Source organism: Condylostylus longicornis, unplaced genomic scaffold (assembly GCF_029603195.1).
Source record: "Condylostylus longicornis isolate FDR11 unplaced genomic scaffold, ASM2960319v2 ptg000030l, whole genome shotgun sequence".
NCBI classification, from domain to species: domain Eukaryota; kingdom Metazoa; phylum Arthropoda; class Insecta; order Diptera; family Dolichopodidae; genus Condylostylus; species Condylostylus longicornis.
In genome coordinates this window covers 2,644,050-2,666,471 of record NW_026577999.1, presented here as the reverse complement: position 1 = coordinate 2,666,471, position 22,422 = coordinate 2,644,050, and the positions used below count along the sequence as shown (strand labels likewise).

Genomic DNA, 22,422 nt, shown 5'->3' with positions numbered 1-22,422 from the left:
TAAAAAAGTGATCAATTCAAAAACAGAATAACTGGTGCAATATTAGTAACAAAAAAATATAGTTTGCAATAACCATAAAAGAAAATAGGTAATATAAAAATAATCTCTCGGAAATGTTGTTTTTTTTTTTCTATACCAAATAGAGTTCTCTAGAAACATAACGAATAAGGAGCAATTATAATAAAATAGGTTATAGTTTAAATGAATTAGATCCTTGTTTCATGTTATACAGAGCTATCGTAATATTGATGTTATTTTAAAAAAAAAAAAATTTATATTTGTATTTATGTACGTATGTATACTCTAATGAATTGGCTTTTATAATAATAAATAACAGTAATTGTCTGTTATATTAAAAAATTTAAGCATTCTATCTTAAATTCTTAATTGAATTGAGAATAAAAGCAATTTGGACAATACTCAAGATAAAAATTAATTTTTTAAAACATTCCGTTAATCTTATATTTTTTAACCATATTACTTTTTGCTGAAACAACAAATATTAGATGGTAAATAATAACTAATTGAGGAATGAGCCAAATTAATTTTCAACGTGGTTATGCTTTTTAACCCTTGTGAAATAAAAACAAAATCCGGAAAGAACGAACAATCCTTTTCCACTATTTTTCCTTAATTTCGAAATTACAGAAATTCGATATTATTAATGCAGTACAATTAACAGATTATGGGTTATAATTACTGGATTGTTTAGCAATCCAGTGTTTACTGCAATTTTAAAGTCGTAGCTTATTATTAGTAATATAATTTCAATCATTAATTCACAATTATAGAATAATATTATTTAATAATCATAGTTTTATTTTAGTGCTCAATAAAATTCAAGAATTTATGAAAAAATTTACTAATTTTATTTTGAAACAGATGGCAACTCTTTTTTCATTTAATATCATAATATAATTTATGTCACATTTCTACCTGTATATTACAGCATAAATATTATTACTGTACTCACATACATACAACAACACACTATCTAATATAACATCAATGAAAAGACCACGCCAAAATTATAATTTTTTTATTTATGAATACTTGATGTTAGGAAACCATTTTTTTTTTTTAAGCTAAGAAAATATTTTTTATCAGTTTAAGTATGTGTTTTAATTGAAGTACACTAGATATCATAATCATATATAATAATAATATTTTCCTTGTATAATATAAATTGAACTTGATATTTTTACCATAAAGGTTATCTATATTAAAATATGCAGGTGATCCAATTGATGCACATAATATAAAAGTCTATAATACGAATTATGTGGATCTATAATAAAAATTTTTGGGATAGGTCCAATTTTTTTTTTACTTTACCTTTTTCGACTATTTTTTTTTTTTTTTGCTTTTTTGATAAATAACAAGGTACATTTATATTTTAACTATGTTGGATTTAAAATTCTAAAGTAGCCGAAACATTTTGAATCGATTCCAAAATATTTTGAAAAAATCCTACTATATTATACGTGATTCAATTCTGTTTTACAACTAGCATTAAGCCTATTATAAATGAAACAGATGGGACGAAACAAAAACAAAAAAAATATTGTAATTTTAAATATTTTATAAATTTTATGTTAATTTTAACGTATTAAATAATAACTATAATATCAGTGTATTTTGCAGAAATATTTTGGGTTTTTTTTTTGCAAATTATTATTATTGATAAAATTGTTAAAATTTCCTATATGCTATAGGTCAGGACATTTTAACTATAACTATATAACACTATAATGCTATAGTGTTATATTGTATTAAATGATAATTTGTTGGATAGAAATTTATAAAAAGCAATTCATTTATTGCTATAGATTATCGTTCATATACTACAGCTGGAAGTTGCTTATCGATTTTCAAAGCCAGAGGTATTAAGCAAAGCCTTTAATGTGTAATTTTGATGAGTGTTTTTGTTTGTAGTTAAACTAATTTCTCGTTTTCTCATGCGTCCCGAAATTTTGGCAGAGTTCGTTCGGAAGAGGATTTTTGAGCCACAGTTTGACAGCATACTAAATGTTTAGTACATCAATGTTATCGGCCAATAGTCTCCCAGATTTTGATTAGTGTCGCATCCCCTATTCCAACAGCCTCCAATGTAATAGGGCATGAGTATCTGAAACATCCCAACAAGCATAAATTAACTTGGAAGCCCTTGTATCAAAAATTCGGAAATTCTAGTTCCTACAACCAGCGATCAGTGATTATGGCTATTTTCTTGATATAACTTAAACCATGACATCCAGAATTACGCAAATAATTAAAAAATCTAGTAATAATTTAAGACCAATAATTGTAAAAATCTAATTGTTTAATATTATTTTAGCTATTTTTTTTTTCAAATTTTTAAAAGAATTATTTGAACGGAAGGCCTTTAAGCTATATGTCTTCTAACCGATAATAATCCATTATTCAATTAATTGAAATCAGAACTTTCTACCTTTAAATAACGAAATATAAAAGGTATGAAAAATAAACTGCATACTATTCTAATATTTCTCCCACTTTTCTAAATTCAACCTTAATCAAATCTTCCAAATTCAATATACAATGTCATTGAATTAATCATTTACTATATTGCAATTGTTCATATTATATTGTGTTAAATATTATAAAAATAGAAAAAAAAAACTATATTATTATTTTTCCTTAATTATTTAATTTACAAAACGTGATCCAAATAAAAACAAGTCTAAAAGATTTCAAATGAATGACAATTTCTCCAACAATCTATTTTAATGCCACTTTTCTTTCTTTTTCTCTTTTTATGAACTATGTATCCCTACAGGATTAGTTTCTATTCTTTTTTGTGAAGAATTGAAATAAATATAGAATAAAGAAAAAAAAAGTTATTTTGCTTTATTAAAGCAACCGCCGCACCACTCCATTTTCATGGAGATTTTTTTTTTTTAATTTTTTTGTTATTGTTCCTTGTGTTAATTTGTTTTTCGTGTCAAAAACATAAAATTGACATATTCCCACTTAACACTTGCATTTGGCCAAAAGAAAAATACAATTCAATAAAATTGAATAGAATTGAAACTTTTTTTTTATAGGAAATGAATAGAATCGATTTAATCGATACCATGGCACATACGAGTAGTTTATTTAATAGAAGATTTATTTAATAGAAGCAATCGTATTGTTTGTATTCAATGATAATTATAATGTTAATTATATTATATAAGGAATTATTTTGAGTTCAAATCAAATGAAAAACTGTGAAATCAAATTAAATTTTTATATAGTATGCTATTATATTAATTAAACGAACACCTGCAGGTTTTGTACGGAAAAGTGGAGAAAATTTCAATTCAAAAATAGTTCAATTTTCATCCGCAGAAAAAGGTCATCTTTAGGGCGATGCAATCTTGTAGTGGAAGGTTTGCGAGAACACTATCTTACGCAACTGCTCATATTTTATCAGTTCAAAAGAGTACTTGAGATAAAGAAGTTGGCATGGCAGATATGGGGGAGGCAAAATAGCTCTTCTAGGGTCGAAATGCATGTAAATTTAATAAAATTCAAAAAAATTCGATCAGATTTCAGGGGATTGGTAGATATGATAGGGTAATAAAAGAAATAGACTTGTGGCGATCAAAAGTCAAATTTTTATGCAACGATATAATTTTTTGTAAGTATCTTAGATAGAACCTTCTTACCCCCGGTTGAAAAATTCAAAAAATAAGAATATAACATCATACTATTCAGTTTATAACAGAATATTCAGAGATTGTGAATTCAGTTTATAACAGTTTATTACTGCAGTTTTAAAGTCACGAAATCATTTATAATCAGATCATCATAGTCATGAAATTAATTCAATTTTACCCATATTTATGCAATTTAAATTATATTTTCTCTAAAAATATCTAGTATGTATAACAGTTTATAATTCTATTATAAAAGAATATATACATGAACATTTAAATTTATATGTAGGACGCATTTAATAATAAATAGTTTAATAATTAATTACGACTGACACAGCAACTCTTGACAAAAATGTCAAAATTATTAAAAATAAAATGGCTATTTAAAAACTTATATACCTTTACATATAATTAAAAATAAACTGACCGAATATAACATATTATATAAAAATTTATTATATAGCATAATTAAAGTAGTTTTGAACTTTTAAGAAAAATTATAATAAAACTTTTTATATAAAAGAAAATTATACAAAATTTTGAATAAATTGTAAAATCCATAAACTATATATGTAAATATTATATAGCTTGTGTATAACACTAAACTAAACTAATGTGTCAATTTAAGAAAAAAAAAATTGAATCAAAAAAAGCTCAAGAAGACAAGAAATTCAAAACTCATAAAGAATCTTATATAATTTTATCATAACATAATCGTTTTAAGGATTCCTCTTGTGCCTTATACAATATTTGAAAAATTTTCATTTTGTATTCCATGAACTTTTCCATCTATAAGGATGAAGATAAAGAAGGTAAAAAAAGTACAAAATTATTACATAATAGGACTTTATACATTCTTTTAAGAGGAAAAGTTTTGACTTAAAACTTAACTCGCCTCTCTTGTTTTTTCTTTTAATTTTGCTTAAATTTTTTATTTTGTTCTAATTTTATTATTATATTTTACTTTTAACATTATGCTACATAACATAATTTAGGTTTTACAGGTGCTAAATATAAAATTTATTTAGTTTTTTTTTTTAGAATTTATGGTTTAAATTGGTTACTTGTAAGTTTTTTTTTTGTTAGTTTTATAAGACCGGAATGAATGAAACTACATACACAAGTGTAATAATGAATTCTAAAGCAATAAAAGTTAAATTTATTACTTATAAAAACTTTTCAAATTTTGAGTATATTTTAAAAACAACTTGTTAACATTTTCGTATATAAAATTCTAAGATTTATGATAACAAAAATTATTAAATAAAATATAATATGTCTCTTATATATACATATGTATATAATAAAAAAATTATAATGATTGTATGAAAAAGTATAACAATAATGAAAAACTTTAATGCAAGTGAACGTATGCTCAACTAAATTGCTGTTATACACATAAATATTACAAATTTTCTATGAAAATAATAATTACCAGAAATAACCCTTATATACATAATGCAAGTTCTAAGCCCTGTATATAAGTATCAGGCTTTCAGTATTAAGTCAATAAAAATTTTATTTAAATTATAACACTTGTATTGGATAATTTTTTTACAATTAAGCTATTTATAAGAATATTACAGGAAGCTATTTATAAGAATTTTACTGTTATACGAACGGGGAATTGAAATTGTTATCTTAATCTTTTAAATTACGACATCGTCACACTATTGACTATTGGCGAGGTTGGAGGTGACGACTCTTTTATATCAAAAAAATTTTCTTTGGCCTGTTGTATACCATACCAGATAACTAAAAAGTTTTCATTGATTATCTCTTTTTGAGCAAATTTTCAATACTGAGCAATTTTTCTTTGGCTGGAATCCTAAACTTGGGACAATTTCAATAGACCAAAAAGGGAACATTAAGGAAGGGAGTTCATTATATTCAGATATTTTTATTATAATAAAATTCTTTGAAATCAAATATTGGACCGGATATTATTGTAATTTGTTTACATTCTACTAGTATAACATTTTGGGATTTATAGGACATAATCCATATTATAATAATAAAGTACCACAAAATTGATAAGTAAACTATAAAGGTCTAATTTGCTTGAATTTATTATGAATTTTTATTTAAGGATTGATAAATTTTTAATCGTTTTACCAAAATACATTTAAATAACAAAATGTTTAAAAAAATAAACAAAATTATAAGAAGCAGACAAATTTTCATCTTATTTCTGTTTTAAAGGTAGGATTATACTAAAATAAATATAAAAAATATCAAATTTTAAAGCAAAAAAATTCTATTCTCCAACGAAGAAGCGAAAAAGGAATTTGCAAAATTATAAAACGTTGAGTTTGCTCATTTAAATTTAAGAATATTCGACAAAAAATAAGAAAATACAATTTCGAACAACTCACATGAATTTCCTTTCCTGAAATAATTTTTCAAAAATTGTCCTCTTTCTCTCTTAATTTTTTTTAATGTTTTCTCTTATTTCAACAAAATTGATATAATTTAATTTTAAGAGAAATGAAAAATGTAGTATCTCTAAAAATTAAAAACAACAAAAAGGAGAGTTAAAGCGCTTAATATATATATAAAATTTTCTCTTTATTGTATGCAGAGCTATAAAAAATTTTACGAATATTTTTGAAACTATCATGAAAGTATGTATATTTTTAAGTAATTTTAAAAATACTATGCAAAATGTAAATTTAACTTAACTGTTCTCTGTTATTTCAATTGTAAAAAATTTTTTAATTTTATTATAAAACAAAATTAAATTTATAAGTTGATTTCGATTTATAATACTTTGGTTGAAATTTCGTATAACATTGTCAAATCGACAATAGCTTCAGGAACAGTGTCTAATTTTTGAAAAATGTGATATTATTCAGAGAAATGGATCATAAAGTGAAGTAATTAGGAAAGCTTACTTTAAATTAAAATTTATTATGGTTACTCTTAATGCTGTAATATTCTAATTAATGTCTACATTTGAAATTCCGGTTTTAAAACTCTTTTTCAATATTATGTTATTAAAAAGTTATTGAAAAGTTGTTCGTAAGATAGCGCTCAAGCATTTAGAGGGGTAAAACAAAACAAAATAAAAACAAATAATCAGCTTTCAATTAAAATGACATTAGATTAAGGGCATAGAAGAAGGCCATTGATATTATTTTTTTTATTTTTAGCAAGTAAAATATCATTTTCATTTCCTAAAGTTACTAAAAGTTACTAAAAAGTGTTGCAATTTAAAATTACTGTGCAATAAATATATTTTTATGAAGATTCCTCAAATTTAAGAAAGTACACAAATATAAAAACAATCACAAACATTTGATGCAATAAATTATATAAACGAAATATTTTGACATATACTATAAATCTCTAAAACAAAAACAATATTGGATAAAAATAAAAATGCCTGGTAAAGTAGGCGTAAAAATTAAAGCTGGAAGAAATCTACCAGTAATGGATAGAGGTATTTTTAATATTTTTTTAATAAATAAAATTATTGATCGGTTTTTTTTTTACCCGAATCTATAGGTAGTGACACAACAGATGCTTACGTTGAAATAAAACTTGGTAGTGTTACTCACAAAACAGATGTATGTCGTAAAACTCTTAATCCACAATGGAATACTGATTGGTATAATGGAATATATAAAAATGCCGATAAAATATACTTTTTATTAAAAATTTATAGGTTCCGATTTGAAGTAGATGACGCAGAATTACAAGATGAACCTTTACAAATACGTTTAATGGATCATGATACATATTCGGCCAATGATGCTATTGGTAAAGTGAATATTAGTTTAAATCCACTTTGTCTAGAAAATGCTGGACAATCGAATCAAGGAAAAGGTGCTGTTATGTCAGGTTGGATTCCAGTATTTGATACAATGCATGGAATTCGGGGCGAGGTTAATATTATTGTTAAAGTTGATCTGTTTTCTGATGTAAATAAGTTTAGACAAAGTTCATGTGGTGTGCAATTTTTTCATTGTAAGAACGAATTAAACATTTTTCTTTAAATAAAAATTTATTAAATTTGTATTTTAGCACCTTGTATTCCTCATGGTTATAGAGCACAAATTATTCATGGTTTCGTTGAAGAGCTAGTTGTTAATGATGATCCAGAATATCAGTGGATTGATAAAATAAGAACTCCACGTGCCTCAAATGAAGCAAGACAAGTAGTATTTCTTAAACTGTCAGGACAGGTAAGAAAAAAAAGAATATTTACAAAAATTTAAAAATCCATCCAGAGTAATATTAATGTTTATTAAGAAATTGCTGAATTTAACAAATATTAGATTATTTATTATTCCACATGACCAGATACGCGCTCATATTTTATACATGGTTCAATTTCTACATTTTTTTTTGCATTGATTCTCTCTTTTTAAGCAAATTTTCAAAACTCTTCTTCTTTCTATCTTGTTTTAGCTCGTTGCATTGAAATAAAGTTAAATAATTTGCTAGAAAATATATTGGATCCACAGGTTGCAGTAAATGTATTGCTGCCATACCTTTAATTAATGGGTTTGACAATGTTTCTTCAATATATTTTCGAGAATCCTTTTTAATCGGAATATCTGGTTTGTATAATTTAGTTTCTATAACAGAGTAGTCGGTTTTAGAAGACATATCAGAACTGTCTTCACTTGTACCGGAAGTAATTTCTTCTGAAGATAATGTTATATTTAATTTTGTTTGAAATGCTTTAATTTTAGCGTTTATTGTTTTAAATCGTTCTCGGGTAAAATTTATTTTTTGTTGAAATTGTGGAATTTGTGGTGTAGAAATTTTGGTTTTACAACATTCAAGTTTCTCTATGATAATTTTGTATTCTTTAATAAATATTTTAACAACTTTGCAGAATTTTAGACAATTTAATTTATAATTGGCGAAAACTTTCTCTTTTTCTTTAATAATTCTTTCATTCGCTTCACAAAATTGCTTTTGTACGTCAAATAATCTATTGTGAAGTCGACGTAGTTCGTCACATTTTTTAATTGGATCCGGATTCACAATATTTCCAATACCAATTTTTGTAACTTCAATATAATTTTTTTCAAAGTCATATCTTTCTTGATTTACTTTCAAATTATGTTCAATTCTAGATAATTCTCTATTTTCTTGCAAAAGTGCAGACATAAGTTTTTCTATTTGAAATTTCCGTTTTTCAAGATGCTCTAAGAACATGTCTCCGCCAAATGATTCCAATTCTATTTTTTCTTCATCAGTCGTTAAAAGTGGCCGAATATTGCTATTAGTTTCCGACATTATAATATTAATTTTAGCAATCTGTATAAAAAAATAATATAATAATCAAAGGAAATAAATTTAAGCACACTTATCAAGGCATACTTATTTTAGGTACAACGAAAAATCGGATTGAAAGCAATTAATTTAGGTGCAAATGCTGTTATCGGTTATACTCAATGTTTTGATCTCGAAGGTGATGTTGGAGTCGTAGCTAGAGGTATAGGAACTGCTGTGACATTAATCAAAATTCAAGAAAATACCAATCAAATTGTCGTTGACAATGCACTGATCGAAGAGTAAGTTAAATGTAATATTTGAAGATGCATTTAAATATATGATTGAAAATTAAAATATTTTACAAAATATATAATTAACTATATTAATAATATAAATAAGAAGAATTGAGATAATTAATTAATTTTATCTATTTCAATTTTCTTCTCCTATATATAAATTTCTTTCATTATTGTTTATCAACTTATTGCTACTTGCTATTGCTTTTTAATGGCATTTGCAAATTTAAAAACAAAAATTGTTAAAATATTATACCTAAAAATATTTCCCGCTATTCCTACAAATACTATCAATACCTTTTCTTTGGCTGCCAACACAAAACATTCATTTTGGGCACAATTTGTTACGAAAAGGAGAACTAAAAAGTATCTCGAATTTTTAAGTAGTAGTTTTAATGAACCCGATGACAAATTTGAATCGGATGATTTAGATGATCCAGTAAACACAGTGTACAAGATTCTTGGTTTAGATCCTTTAGATAAAACATCAGCTCGATCACCCAAAATTATATTGAAGAAACGATGGAAACCTAGTTCCAAAGATGCAACCATATATGAAGAAAATCCAAATGATTCAGAATATAGTATGCAACAACTTTTGGAGCAAGAAGATATGCGTGGAGAAAAACCTCCAAAAAAATTTCACCATCACATCAAAAAAATAACGCATCAATCAAGAAGCATAATTTCAGATAAAGTGATTCATTTACGCACAAAACGTGACTTTGAAAATGAAGGAAAAAATTCAAAAAAAAATATTAAGGCATTGCATGGTTCTTATTCAGATCTATCAATTTCGGAATCTTTAAGGAGTTCATTCTCAGATATTAGAAACCTAATGGGATTTTCAAAAATAAAAAATAGAAAATCAAAAGATTTTCATAGATCTGTTAGTGATGGCAGCAATATGGCTACACTACTAGTATCGTCTGTAATGCGTGATCCAAGTTTAAATTCAATTTCGGAACATCAAACACATTCAAAAGTTATACGACATAACGTAAATGAAATTAATTTACCCAAAAGAAACGATTTGGGATTCCCAAAAAAATTGGCACCAATTGGTGACTCCATTAGTGATATCGAAAATAGTAACAAGATTGATTTGCCAGACTATGACCAAAGTCATAATGAATCGTCGTACAACTCGATATCATCAATGTCAGGATCATGTTCATCATCATCTGAAGAAGGCCTTTCGGATGAATTATCTGAAGCAACAACACCTAACGAAATCATCATGTTTGATCCAGATACCGTAAGTATGGTTGTTAAAACAGTTTTAGCTAAAGAAATGGAAAATAAGCAAGAATCAAATGAATGGATTAAACCTGGTTCAACTGAAGATTCCGATTATGAAAATATTGTTCATATTAAAAAACGTGGAGTATTATCAAAGCAATTTTCAACAGATTCATCTAGTTCTTCAGTTCAAACTGTCGCTACGAGAAATTCTAAAAGCTCTGAAAGAAAAGATAATATTAATGATATTCATTCAGATAATGGTAATAAAAATAATAGCAATAATATTTATAATAAAGACGAAATGTATCCAATAACAACTGGTGCAACAAGAATATTAAATAAAGATTCAAAAGATATGGAAAATATTATTATTGAAAATAAAACCAGTTATGAAAAATTGGAAACTTTATTAAAGTATCCTTCAATTGATGAAGATTCAGATAATTGGATTGAACCAGGTTCAACAGCTAATGAACCTGGTATAGATATTAGTGAAAGGCGTCCATCTATGTTACACGACTTGAAAGATAATATAGCAGAAAAATTTCACTATTTACAGGTTAGATTTTTCTGTTTTTTTTTTTTGGAAAATGGAGTTTGAATATTCGTTGTTTTAACACCTTTAACTAGTTCATTCGCAATATATGTATTTAAAACGATGCACATTATTAAAAATGCATATGTTTTATTTTAATTTACAAGCTTACTTTTATTACGAATGCTTTAATTTAAAAAAACTATTATTCATGTACAGCGAAAGGTATTTTGTTACAAAAATCTTTAATAAAATTGTTTATCTAGAATAAGAACGCTAATAAGAAAATTTCAAAACTTTTTAATCATTGATAGAAGAAGTATTTGTTCTAATTCATTCACAAATTAATATTCATTCAAAATTTTTAAATAGATTTATTATTTTCTTTAAAGTGTTACTGTTTCTATTTAATTTTAAATAAATACTCCGAGAGCTTGTCTTCTCTCTCATTAGTGAATCTTTTTTCAAACTTGTTTTGTAATCTTACTTTATTTGCTTACTCAATCTTAATGCAATTTATTAAAAAAGATTTAAAATTCATTACATTCTGATATGTAAAGTAAATGTCCTGTAACTACTTTAAAAAGCGCAATTACAGAAGATAATTTTGTATATTTATTTTATATATTATTATAAATGTTTTAGAAATCGTGTTCTAATAATAAGAACTATAGGAAAAGGGAAATAACTAATTCTCGTTAAATAACTAGAAGATAAATCGAAATTACGAATGCAATAGCTTTTCAGTTAATATTTAAGCATAAAGGATGATGCCGCTTGAAAAAATAGTTAGTCGAAATATAAAAAGGAAGCTAATTAAGAATTTACTTGCTCAAATTACAACAAGTTGTATAACGTCTTTTAGAACTCCAGGAGAATTAATAATAAGGATGAAAACTTTAAATCAAAACCACTTGGCATAAGTTTGCGATTTTCTCATTTTATTTTTGTTTTTCATTTGAAATTTTCATTTGTTGTTCTTTTCTTCTTTGTTTTTTGTCACGTTTCTCTACGAATTTATATAATTTTAATCTTCTTCAATATCGGACAAAAATTTGAAGCTATTTTCAGAATAAACAAATGAGCTGCTTTTTGAAATATCGTGTCACCTGAAAATTGCTAAAAAATCACATCATGCTGCTTCTGTTTTCGTAAAAAAACAAGTTGCTGTTAAAAAAAAATGTGTAGCTTTTATATTAACAACTAAATTGTGTTTTTTTCCTTATTTTTTTTTTTGTGTTATTATTCTTTTTTTTTCCGAGCAATAAAAATGGCTATGATAATAATTAAATTATACGTTTCGTTTAATTTTTATAATATTTTAGGAACATATTCATATGCCTCATTTATCTGAAAATAAAGCTAAAAATAATCGAAATCGTGACATGAAAACTTTAACTGAATCAAAAAAACCAGTAGGAAATGAAGAAATTTTTAATAATTCTTCAATTAATAATAATAATGCCTTGATATGTAATAAAGTTGACGGTGATAGTGAGCCAAATGGTGTTCACAGTCCAACTAAAAAACGTCGTTTTAGTATAGATTTGATTATTAAAACATTGCATTTGCCAATACATCATCATCATCAGCACGATGATCAAGAAATTTGTAATCAAATTGATAAATTGAATATGCAAGATGATGAACGAGACAAACATAAGAAGCAAAAGAAAAAACATAGACATTCTGATGGATTATTGGGTAACGCAATGCGCAGTATGTTAATGGAAACTTTCAATATTGCAGAAGAAATTTGTCAAACTCCAGATAAAATTGATTGTGAAAAAAATTTTCCTGAAAAAACATATCGTGAAGATAATTTTATTTCAAGCAATAATGATAAAGACAATATTACGAAAAATGAGAATTCATCACAATTTTTGGGTGTTTCTTCTATTAGGTACTTAATAAACAAAACAAAACCAAATTTATACTTGGAATTTCTGTCCATTGGAAATAACTTTAAAATTCTATTTGCCATGTTATTTCAGTGAATATTCTCAAGAAAAAACTGCAACGAATGCAATACCAAAAGCTATTGTAATAGAACCATCAACTCCAACTCCTACTCCTTCTCCTGATAAATCTTTCAATTCTTTCATTCATCCATCATACGATCAATTGTTTTTAACTGTTAATCCTAAAATCACAAGTTGTAATAAATCAAATACCGAAAATTACAATAATTCTAGCTGTCATCATTTAGCTAAAAGAAATGTTTTTAGTAGTACATGTACAAAAAATAATAATAATTGTTTATTAGATAGTAATAATCATGAAATTAATAATTATACATCATTAGACACATTTTACTTAAGTTCTAGTACTAACAAAGCGCATACGCTTATCCCATCTGCTCCTTCCTCTATTCAACAACAACTTAGATCATCAACTGAATTAGCTTTAAGCTCAACATTAAATAATGGTGGAGTTGTTTCATCATCTAATAATGTGGTGAATAATATTGCACAATCATCTGAAATTATACAACAACAACAACAACAACAGCAACAACAAAATTTACAATCACAACAAATTCAGCCAAATTTTCAAACAACACAAAATCAACAACAGCAACAAAATAATAATCATAATAATATTAATTTAAATTCTACTCAAGATATTTCAACTTTAAAAAATAATATTAAAAGTGAATCAATAAATAATCATTGTTCAACTATTTTACAACCTGGTCACACACGTGCTGAATCAGTTGGCACAAAAATCTCATCACCTGTTAAAATTAATGGCAGTAATAGTAATAATATTGGTAGCGGTAATACTTGTATTAATTCAGCAACAACTGTTTCAAATAATAAAAATACCGAAATATTTAGAAGATCTTCGGATTCGGATTTAAGTGTTACACCAAAAGGTAAATTTATTTTTTTTTTTGTTTTAAATAATATTTTTAACAATATTTAATTATATAATTTCTGTAAATTACAATATGATTTTTCACACATATTTATTTGTATAAAAATTAGCAACATTAAATACATAGTGTCGATAAATTTCATTTAATTTAAAAAATATTTATTCGATATTGAATATACTTATATGATAAAATATGGGAAAATTATCATTTAAATTACAAACAACTTTGAAATACAAAAATTTATAGAAGCAAATAATTAGAGTTGCCAATTAGAAGCAAATTTTTGCTTATCCATTATGTGATAGTTTTTAGTAAGCAAAGTTTATCAAATTCATATTAAATTTTAATTAAGTCTCAAAAGCAAATATTTTTATTTTGAATACAAAATTTTAATAATTTAGCATTGACAGGTTGTAAAGTTTTAAAAATAAATTTATTTTTATTCATAATATGTACATACATACATATATATATAAATGAATTTTACACATTTCATTTACCAAGCTTAAACCGCTTTCGAGTCGCTTTCATTTTAAATAAAAAAAAACATAGCTGAATGGAACACACTATGCTAAATTGTACATATATACATATTATATAAATGCACGCAATTACATATGCACATATTCGGGTATATTATGTAGATATATACGTTAATTTTATTAATTTTTTTAATAATTAAGGGTTCCATTTGCCTTTAAAAATTTCATCTGAATATTGGAATCAGTGAATTTTCTTGAAAAAATTGAAAAGAATATTCTGGTGTCTTAAAAATATTCTCTCCTTTTCGAATTATAAGATTTTTCATTAGAAAATATTGTTTATTAGACGATATTGAAAATGTATGATCAATTAGTCTTTAAAAAACAATTAAATTTAAATTAATGAAATTGTTTTGCATTACGCTACATTTCGGTTCTATTAAAAAATTAATCAAATTTTTGAGTACAAATCTTTTTGTAAAAAAGAAATTTTTTTTCTACATTTGTAAAATTTTTTGTATATATAACTAAATAAATATAAATTATTAAATTAAAATATTGTAAAAAAAATTAAGTGAAAAAAATTATAAAAATTATTAACAAATTTTTCGTATTTGTTTTTAAAAATAAAAAATTTAATGAATTAATTTTAAAATAAATAAATTTAATAATTAAAAATAAAACAAAAATATATATAAAAATAATTATACATATAGATAAATCAAATTTATTAAAATATTGCATGAATTTTTGCAGTTTGGGGCCGTAAAAGTGAGTATACAAAAACCATAAATAACAAGAGGAAATCAAAAAACAAAAAAAAAAAAAAAACAAAAAAAAATTAATTAAAAAATTCAATTGTATGTTTTTAATTAAAAAAAAAAAATTTTTTTTTTTTTGTTTTTTGAATATTTTCTTAAAAGTCTTCAAAATTTTCTGGTTAATGGGAATTCTCTTTACATAAAATATATGCATACATATAATATAATGATATATGTATAAACATACTTATATATGTATATATATATATACATATATATACATATATGCATATAACTTCCTCATCTGTCTTTAAATGTTTAAAAAAAAGTGCATGAAATATATTTAAAACAAGCAAATTAATTAATTCCAAAGCAATCCCGACCTTGTATAACACTTTAACAATTTGTATAAATACGTACCAAAAAAATTACCCAGTATAATTAAATCTTAAATAAATAACATTATAACAGTTTTTACACAATAAATTGTAATATATTTTAACTTATATTAAAGCCCATATTATTCGAATAGTTTAACACATAATTGCATGCTTTACATAAAAAATTTTGTAATTATAGCAAAATATAGCCAGAGCCGTTTTTTTTTCTAGAATCCAAAAATAAAGTACTTTTAAAATACCATACGCGATTTTTTACAATTGTTGACATGAAATTGACTCTTTAATTCTAAAATTTTTTGAAAAATTTTTCTAAATTATAATTAAGAAAGCATCTAATTTATTTTTTTTGAAGCTTTTAATCTTTTAAAAACACTAAGAAACTACTGATATCTGCAACCAATGAGATCAAGGTTATGGCAATTTTTATTTTCGTAACTTTAGGAGTCAAACTGCCTGAAGTATTGTATAAAATCTTTTATTAATACAAATTAGTTACAAAATATTTTATTTATATTAGTAAAATTTTTAATTTAAATTTTTTAATTTTAAAAATTTTTTAGTTGCAATGGTCTGATGTATCTTAAATTTATATATCATAGTGATGACGAATCAAAGAGGAAAACGCCCGAAAATAGAAAATCAAAAAAATTATTACTTTATATTGAAAAAAATCGAAATATTGGATTAAAACAGAAATTAAAAAGTGGTCCCCAAATTACCTAATTATTTTCTTAAAAAAATTAAAATAAATGTAATAAATTCCATTAAAAAATTTTCATTTAGACAGCCATCAATCAAATCCCTCGATTACGAATTAGTTAATATACTTAATAATTAAATATTTTTAATAAAATTCCTTATACTTTTTAAATATTATAAAAGTACCATTTTTTTTACATAAGCATGTAAATTGTGCACAATTTAAAATAAAAAATAAATTTCGCACCTATTCCATTAAATATCAAAATTAAAATCGATTATAGGTTGGGATTGCGAACCTTATGTTCAAAAAAAAAGAGAAACAATTAAAAATTATAATAAAATATATGCGTTATGTCTATGTATTAAATCAAAAAATCTATGTTTATTTCCTTATATATTTTCAAATACATAATATAATATATGTGCAACATTTTTTTTTTTCAAATTTGTCTTGCAGAATAATAATTTTATTCAAATAACATAAAAAACCGAGTTCTTGTTGTAAACATAAAATTTAATCCTTAATTTAAAAAAGCAATTACATAGGTATTATGTTCTTTAACAACAGCAATTAATTTATGTACAAAATTTTATTAACATTACATATAAATGGCTTTTAATTTTTAAATTTGTAAAAAAATATAAATAAAATTTATAAATATAATGTGCCTTGAAAATGGCTACCGCTATTATTTTGTGTATGAAACAATATTTTTTAATTTATTAAGAACAGTTTTAAGATTATTATAATTTATAATACACTCGATATAATACGATATAATAAATAAATCTCACTTTTGTAAAAGTTTTATCGGCCGATATGGCTAGTATCGTTGTGTATATAATTTATACTGCCACACAGAAGAAAATTTTTGTAATTACACAAGAAGACAAGGTACTTTTTTGAGGGCGCTAGTGAGTAGTTTTTAGGTAACTACAAACATTTCGTTCTGTATACACAATACTAGTATATAATTTTATTTTTCGAAATAATAGCGCTGGCATTCCACAACAAGGCAAAATATTAAATATTTAATTTTATTTATTATACAAAATATTATATGTTTAAATTGTATACAACACATATTTAAATTAATTTTATCTAAATTATATTTAAATTTAATTAACATATTGTAAATATTTTAACTAATACACAAAACAGTATTTCATAAGTAAATAATTAAAAAAAAAAAAAACAATAATATTTATAATATAAGAAAATATTTTATTAACAAATAAGAAAAATATACAAATAAAATATTTGAATAAATTACATATTTTTAATTCAATTTTAATTGAAAATTTTTATATTTAAAATGTGCGTTTAAAATCACTATTTTTTTTTCTTATTTTCTGATAATATTTTTAACTTTAAATATGAATATATAAAACTCTACTGACTAGAACTTTATTTTATTGTTCTCATTTTCAAATTTTGTTTTTACCTAGAAGCTATACTACTGTCACTATTTTTCCAACAATTTTTTTATTCCAAAATTTTATTTAATTTTTTTTAAATATTTGTATTAAAATAAAATTAATCGTAAAAGTAAATTAAATTTTTCAAAATGACTTAATCAGATTTTTCAAAAGTTATAACTATGTGTGTATTATAAACAAATAACTAGTATAATTTCTAAAATATTTCAAAATTTTTTAAAAAGTAATTAAAATTGAATAACTTAATTAAATAGAAATTAAATTTACAGCATAATTTAACTTGTAAAATTCAATCAGCTGCAAACCAAGTTGTCCCATAAAAGTTTTCCTATTTATTCTAATTATTTAATTTTAAACAATATCTCTTGCATTTTATTTGCAAAACACAATTTTTTTCAATTTCAATCTTTATTAAAATAATTTTTAATTTTTAAAATTTAAATTAATATAAAAAATTCTACAATAATTATAGGTATATTTTACGATATACAATATTTTTTTTCCGAATCCAAAATATCTTTGCATTCTTAATAATTAAAAATTTGTTAAATTTGTTTTTAACCCACTGCATAATTTGTTATTCTCATCTTTTATAATTTTTTGAAATCTTGAAAATTTCTAAATATTTTTTATTGAATTAATTACCAATATTTTTCGACAAAATGGTAAGTTCTCTAAAATATAATGCATAAATTAATTAATATTGTAAAAAAAATTTTTGAAGGCCTCTTTCAATTCAAAAATATTATAATATTAAAAATAATTTTGTGTAAAAATAATCATTGCTTTAATTAAACATAATCATCACAATTAATAAAATTATTAAAAATAATTTTTTTTTATTATGATATTGAATAATTTTTCATCATCAAGATCATCATTAAATGTTGTGTGAACTTGTAAAAAATGAATCGATGAAATATATATATATATATATATATATATAGATGTATATATATTCTTATTTTATATATTGGCAATCTTTAAATGTTTATTATGTACATATCATATTAGATTTTTTTTTTTGATGTTATTGCAAAATCAATTAAATTAATTATTTACAAAAATTGTTTTATTGTTATAGGAAATTCAATTTGTGTTGCTAGTGATCGTCTTGTAGCAGCAACAACATTGATGAGATTAAATGCACCAGTTTCAACGAAAATTTCTACAACAGCTGAAAATATTGATATGTTAGAATATCCATTTTTAACAATGGCTAAATATCCAGCAGGATTTATTTTACATATTGGTAAATTTATTTTATTGTTTTTGGTTATTTAATATTAAAAACTTAAAATTTACGCTTTATTTTAATTTTAGGAGCCACCGTTGCGGCTAGATCTGTTAAATTACTTGAACGAGTGCCAAATTTAGATGAACCAGAAACTCGTGATTCATGGTGGACCGAAATACGTATGGAAATTCGATCTCATGCACGTGCTTTAGGTTGTAATGTCATATTAGGTTATTCTGAAGTAACAACAATATCGTAAGAATTTTTTTTTTTTTTTTTGTTTTTAATTTAACTAATAAATTTATTTTATTTTAATTTTTAAAAATATAATTGTAATTTTAGAGATGATGTTTGTGTTTTATCTGCAACTGGAACGGCAGCAGTTATTAATATGTCATATTCTGGTGATTCATCACAATTTGATATTGTAAGTAATCCAAAGAAGGATACAATGACTGTATCGTCTTTAGATGAACGAGAATGTATAAAAGAAGGTAGAGGATCAGTTAAGGGTAGCGGTGAATTATTAAATAAGGAGATTTCATCATCATATAGTGGAACTACTAGAAATTTTTCTAACACAATTTTGCATAATAGAGCTTGTGGAATGTGTCATATACCATATACCATAAATTCAGTACCTGTTAGTGTAAAAATGAATAAATGTGCAATATGTAAACGTGGTAAAGTACCAGATGTCTTAATGGCAACAATTGAAATACCGGAATGTCTTCAAATAACTGGTAAATTTTGAAATTCTGTTAAATATTACTTTCATACGATTAAGTAGTATTATTTAAATAATTACAAATACTTACTATTTTTTTTTAGGACGAGGTTGTTTTATGCAAGCTCAAGTTGTCAGAGCAAAAAAAGATTTACGTTCAGAGTCAAACGCAAAAGAAATTTCGGATGGACTTCCTTTTCTTGAATATGAATTACATCGTCTGTTAATAAACAAATTAAAAGCAAAAGGAATGAACGCTATTTTTGGATTAAAAACACAAATCGCTGTTGGTGAAAAAATGATGGCTTTAATTGCAACTGGTACAGCTGTTTTTTTAACATCACTACCACCTCCTACAGTGCCAAAAATCGTTGCTGGTAATTCTTGGAATGATGATGCTCGTTTAAATGATTTACAAAAATCATTACAAGAAACTGTAGAAAAAAATCGTGAAATATATCAATTAAAAAGTGTTGATCCAGATATTCAACAAAATGGCAAACAATCTGATACAGATGAATCGGATGATGAACTATTAGAACTAGATTTAAATGCTGGTAACAAAGACACATGTGTTCTCGAAGTTGATGATATTGAAGATTTAGAAATAATTAAATTATTAATGGAACCTTGCCCTCCAGAAGGATTTCATATTGTCAATACTCAAGCAGTACCCGGTCTTCATGATATGGAAGTTGTACGCAATTTACAGATGTTTACTCAAGTTTGGAGAGCAAAAATCGCTATTGGACAAAACACAGGACATTTTCCAAAACATTTTCAAAGACTTTTGCAAACGATTTATTTTAAATTACGTACAATGATTCCATGTGCTGTTTGTGATCTTAAATTTCAATTAGGATTACCCGAAAGTGTAAGGGACCTAATTAAATTTGTAGAACAAAATATAATTAATATTTTCAAAATGAAATATTTGTATAATGAAAAATTAATACATTTTAGGATGAAATACAAATTTTGGTTACTGGAATGACATTAGGTCTTGCCGAACCCAAACTTTTAAAACAAAAACGTAAAACAATAGCTTTAACTCAACATCAAAACTCAGATCAATGTCTTAACATACAACAAAATAAGAAAGCGATGGATGATGAATTGATTTTCCCTCTTGATGAGGATAATCAAAATGCAGATAACCCACAATTACTATCTTGCCCACCCAATTTGCAATATGGATCACATTCTTTAAAGTTAAAGAAAAATTCTCCTTCCAGAACTAAATTCTGTTCCGTAAAATATTCTAGGCATGTAAGTTAAATGAAATACGAAATGACAGTATATTACAAGTATACATAAAACATAATGCTCCTTAATTGGTTTTTTTAGCTTCCATTACACGAAAGATATGGTGTTGATATAACTCCATTAAGCTATATACCGGGAGGCAAAATAGAAAAATACCTTGGGAATTTAAATTTCTTTTTTATCAGAGAGAGTACCTCAATAAGAGAGAACGGTGGTATAAGTGGATTTGTTCACGGATTTATTACAGAATTGTTGGCTGTAGTGAGATCACATATTTCAGCATTAGGTGGCAATGCTATGGTATCTTTTTATATGACTGAATTAATATTAGTTGATAACCAGCACAAAAATCAGGTAAGAAGCAAATACATCTGTATATACATTTATTCATTGAATTATATATTGAATAAAGCTTTTATAAATTGAATATGCACAAAAACATTTTTTTCTGTTTTTTTCAGGGGCAATGTTTAATAAGTATTGGAGGTGATGTAGTATATGTTTCATATTACGCCGATGACTGATATAGGGTTGAAAAAGGATCTTAGCAAACATTTGTGTTTGCTCGACCAAGAAGTTTTATATTTTAAATATGTAATATTATATTTTAAGATTTTAGATGAATTTTTATTTTATGATATCGAATCCCATAAAAGAAAATTTAAATTAGAATGAATGTAACTTTGTAAAGCTAGTCAAAAACAAAAAAAAAAACAAAATAGCGATAAAACAGATATATGTATTTATTTTTATATCAAATGAAACCCACACAAAAAGAAAGTAATAAGATTGTAAAAGAAACTAGAAAATGTAAAGAGATTTTTTTTAATAATACTAATAAGAATATTTACATGAAATGCTTTATTCGTAGAACGTCACTTTATAGATGTAATGACTCGACTTTATTTTGTTTTGAAAAGAGAAAAAAAAATGTAAATTTAAAACGTTTGTATATTCCGCGTATTTATATATTCGAAATGTGTCACATTATTAAGAATTTATGTACATTTAATATTTGTTTTTCATTTATAGTTTATAAGTACTTATTTAATAAAACTTAAACTCTTGTTATTGAGTTGATAGAATTAGTTTTAAAAAAAAAAATTTAAATATAAACCAGTTGCCTCAATTGAATCTTCTTTTATTTTACTGGTTAAATACATAATTAATTTAAAAAATTTTTCTATATCCTACAATATTGCAATTTTATATACGTGAATTAATTATAGCTCTTATTCATTTTTAGATCGTGGGACAGTTTTTCTTCCATAGGAATTATACACGGCAGTAGGATGAAGTATATAACAGTTTAGAAGAATATAATAATATTAAGAAGAATGCAATAATAATATTTAAAATAATTTTTCAATAATTTAGTATAAACTAATGGTCAAGCTTAACAACTTCACCACTATAGCTTTATGAAAAATTTTTATAGGCAAAAACGACACTGAAATCAAAAATTTCATAAATTTCATAAACGCTTTTAATAAAAACGAAAACATAAAATCAAATCTTATAACAAGAAAAGTGTGAAAAGCTAAAGAATTGT

The 22,422-nt window shown here is 24.3% G+C and overlaps 1 protein-coding gene across 2 annotated transcripts; it reads left to right on the top strand.

The window, feature by feature from the left end:
• The first annotated feature begins 6,780 nt into the window (after positions 1-6,780).
• Positions 6,781-21,969, top strand: LOC129607891 (C2 domain-containing protein 5). 2 transcript variants are annotated; one of them, XM_055519133.1, is made up of 16 exons: positions 6,781-7,107; positions 7,173-7,275; positions 7,333-7,634; positions 7,692-7,852; positions 9,012-9,196; positions 9,548-10,451; positions 12,299-12,876; positions 12,968-13,851; positions 15,093-15,107; positions 18,725-18,892; positions 18,964-19,132; positions 19,220-19,620; positions 19,709-20,478; positions 20,568-20,873; positions 20,952-21,224; positions 21,332-21,969. In XM_055519133.1, the coding sequence occupies exons 1-16, from the start codon at positions 7,047-7,049 to the stop codon at positions 21,392-21,394; spliced, it is 5,343 nt and encodes a 1,780-aa protein (XP_055375108.1). In that variant the 5' UTR covers positions 6,781-7,046; the 3' UTR covers positions 21,395-21,969. The 2 variants fall into 2 exon arrangements, with proteins under 2 accessions (XP_055375108.1, XP_055375109.1); XM_055519134.1 differs by lacking the exon at positions 15,093-15,107 and having other exon boundaries at positions 21,332-21,968.
• The last annotated feature ends 453 nt before the right edge of the window (positions 21,970-22,422 follow it).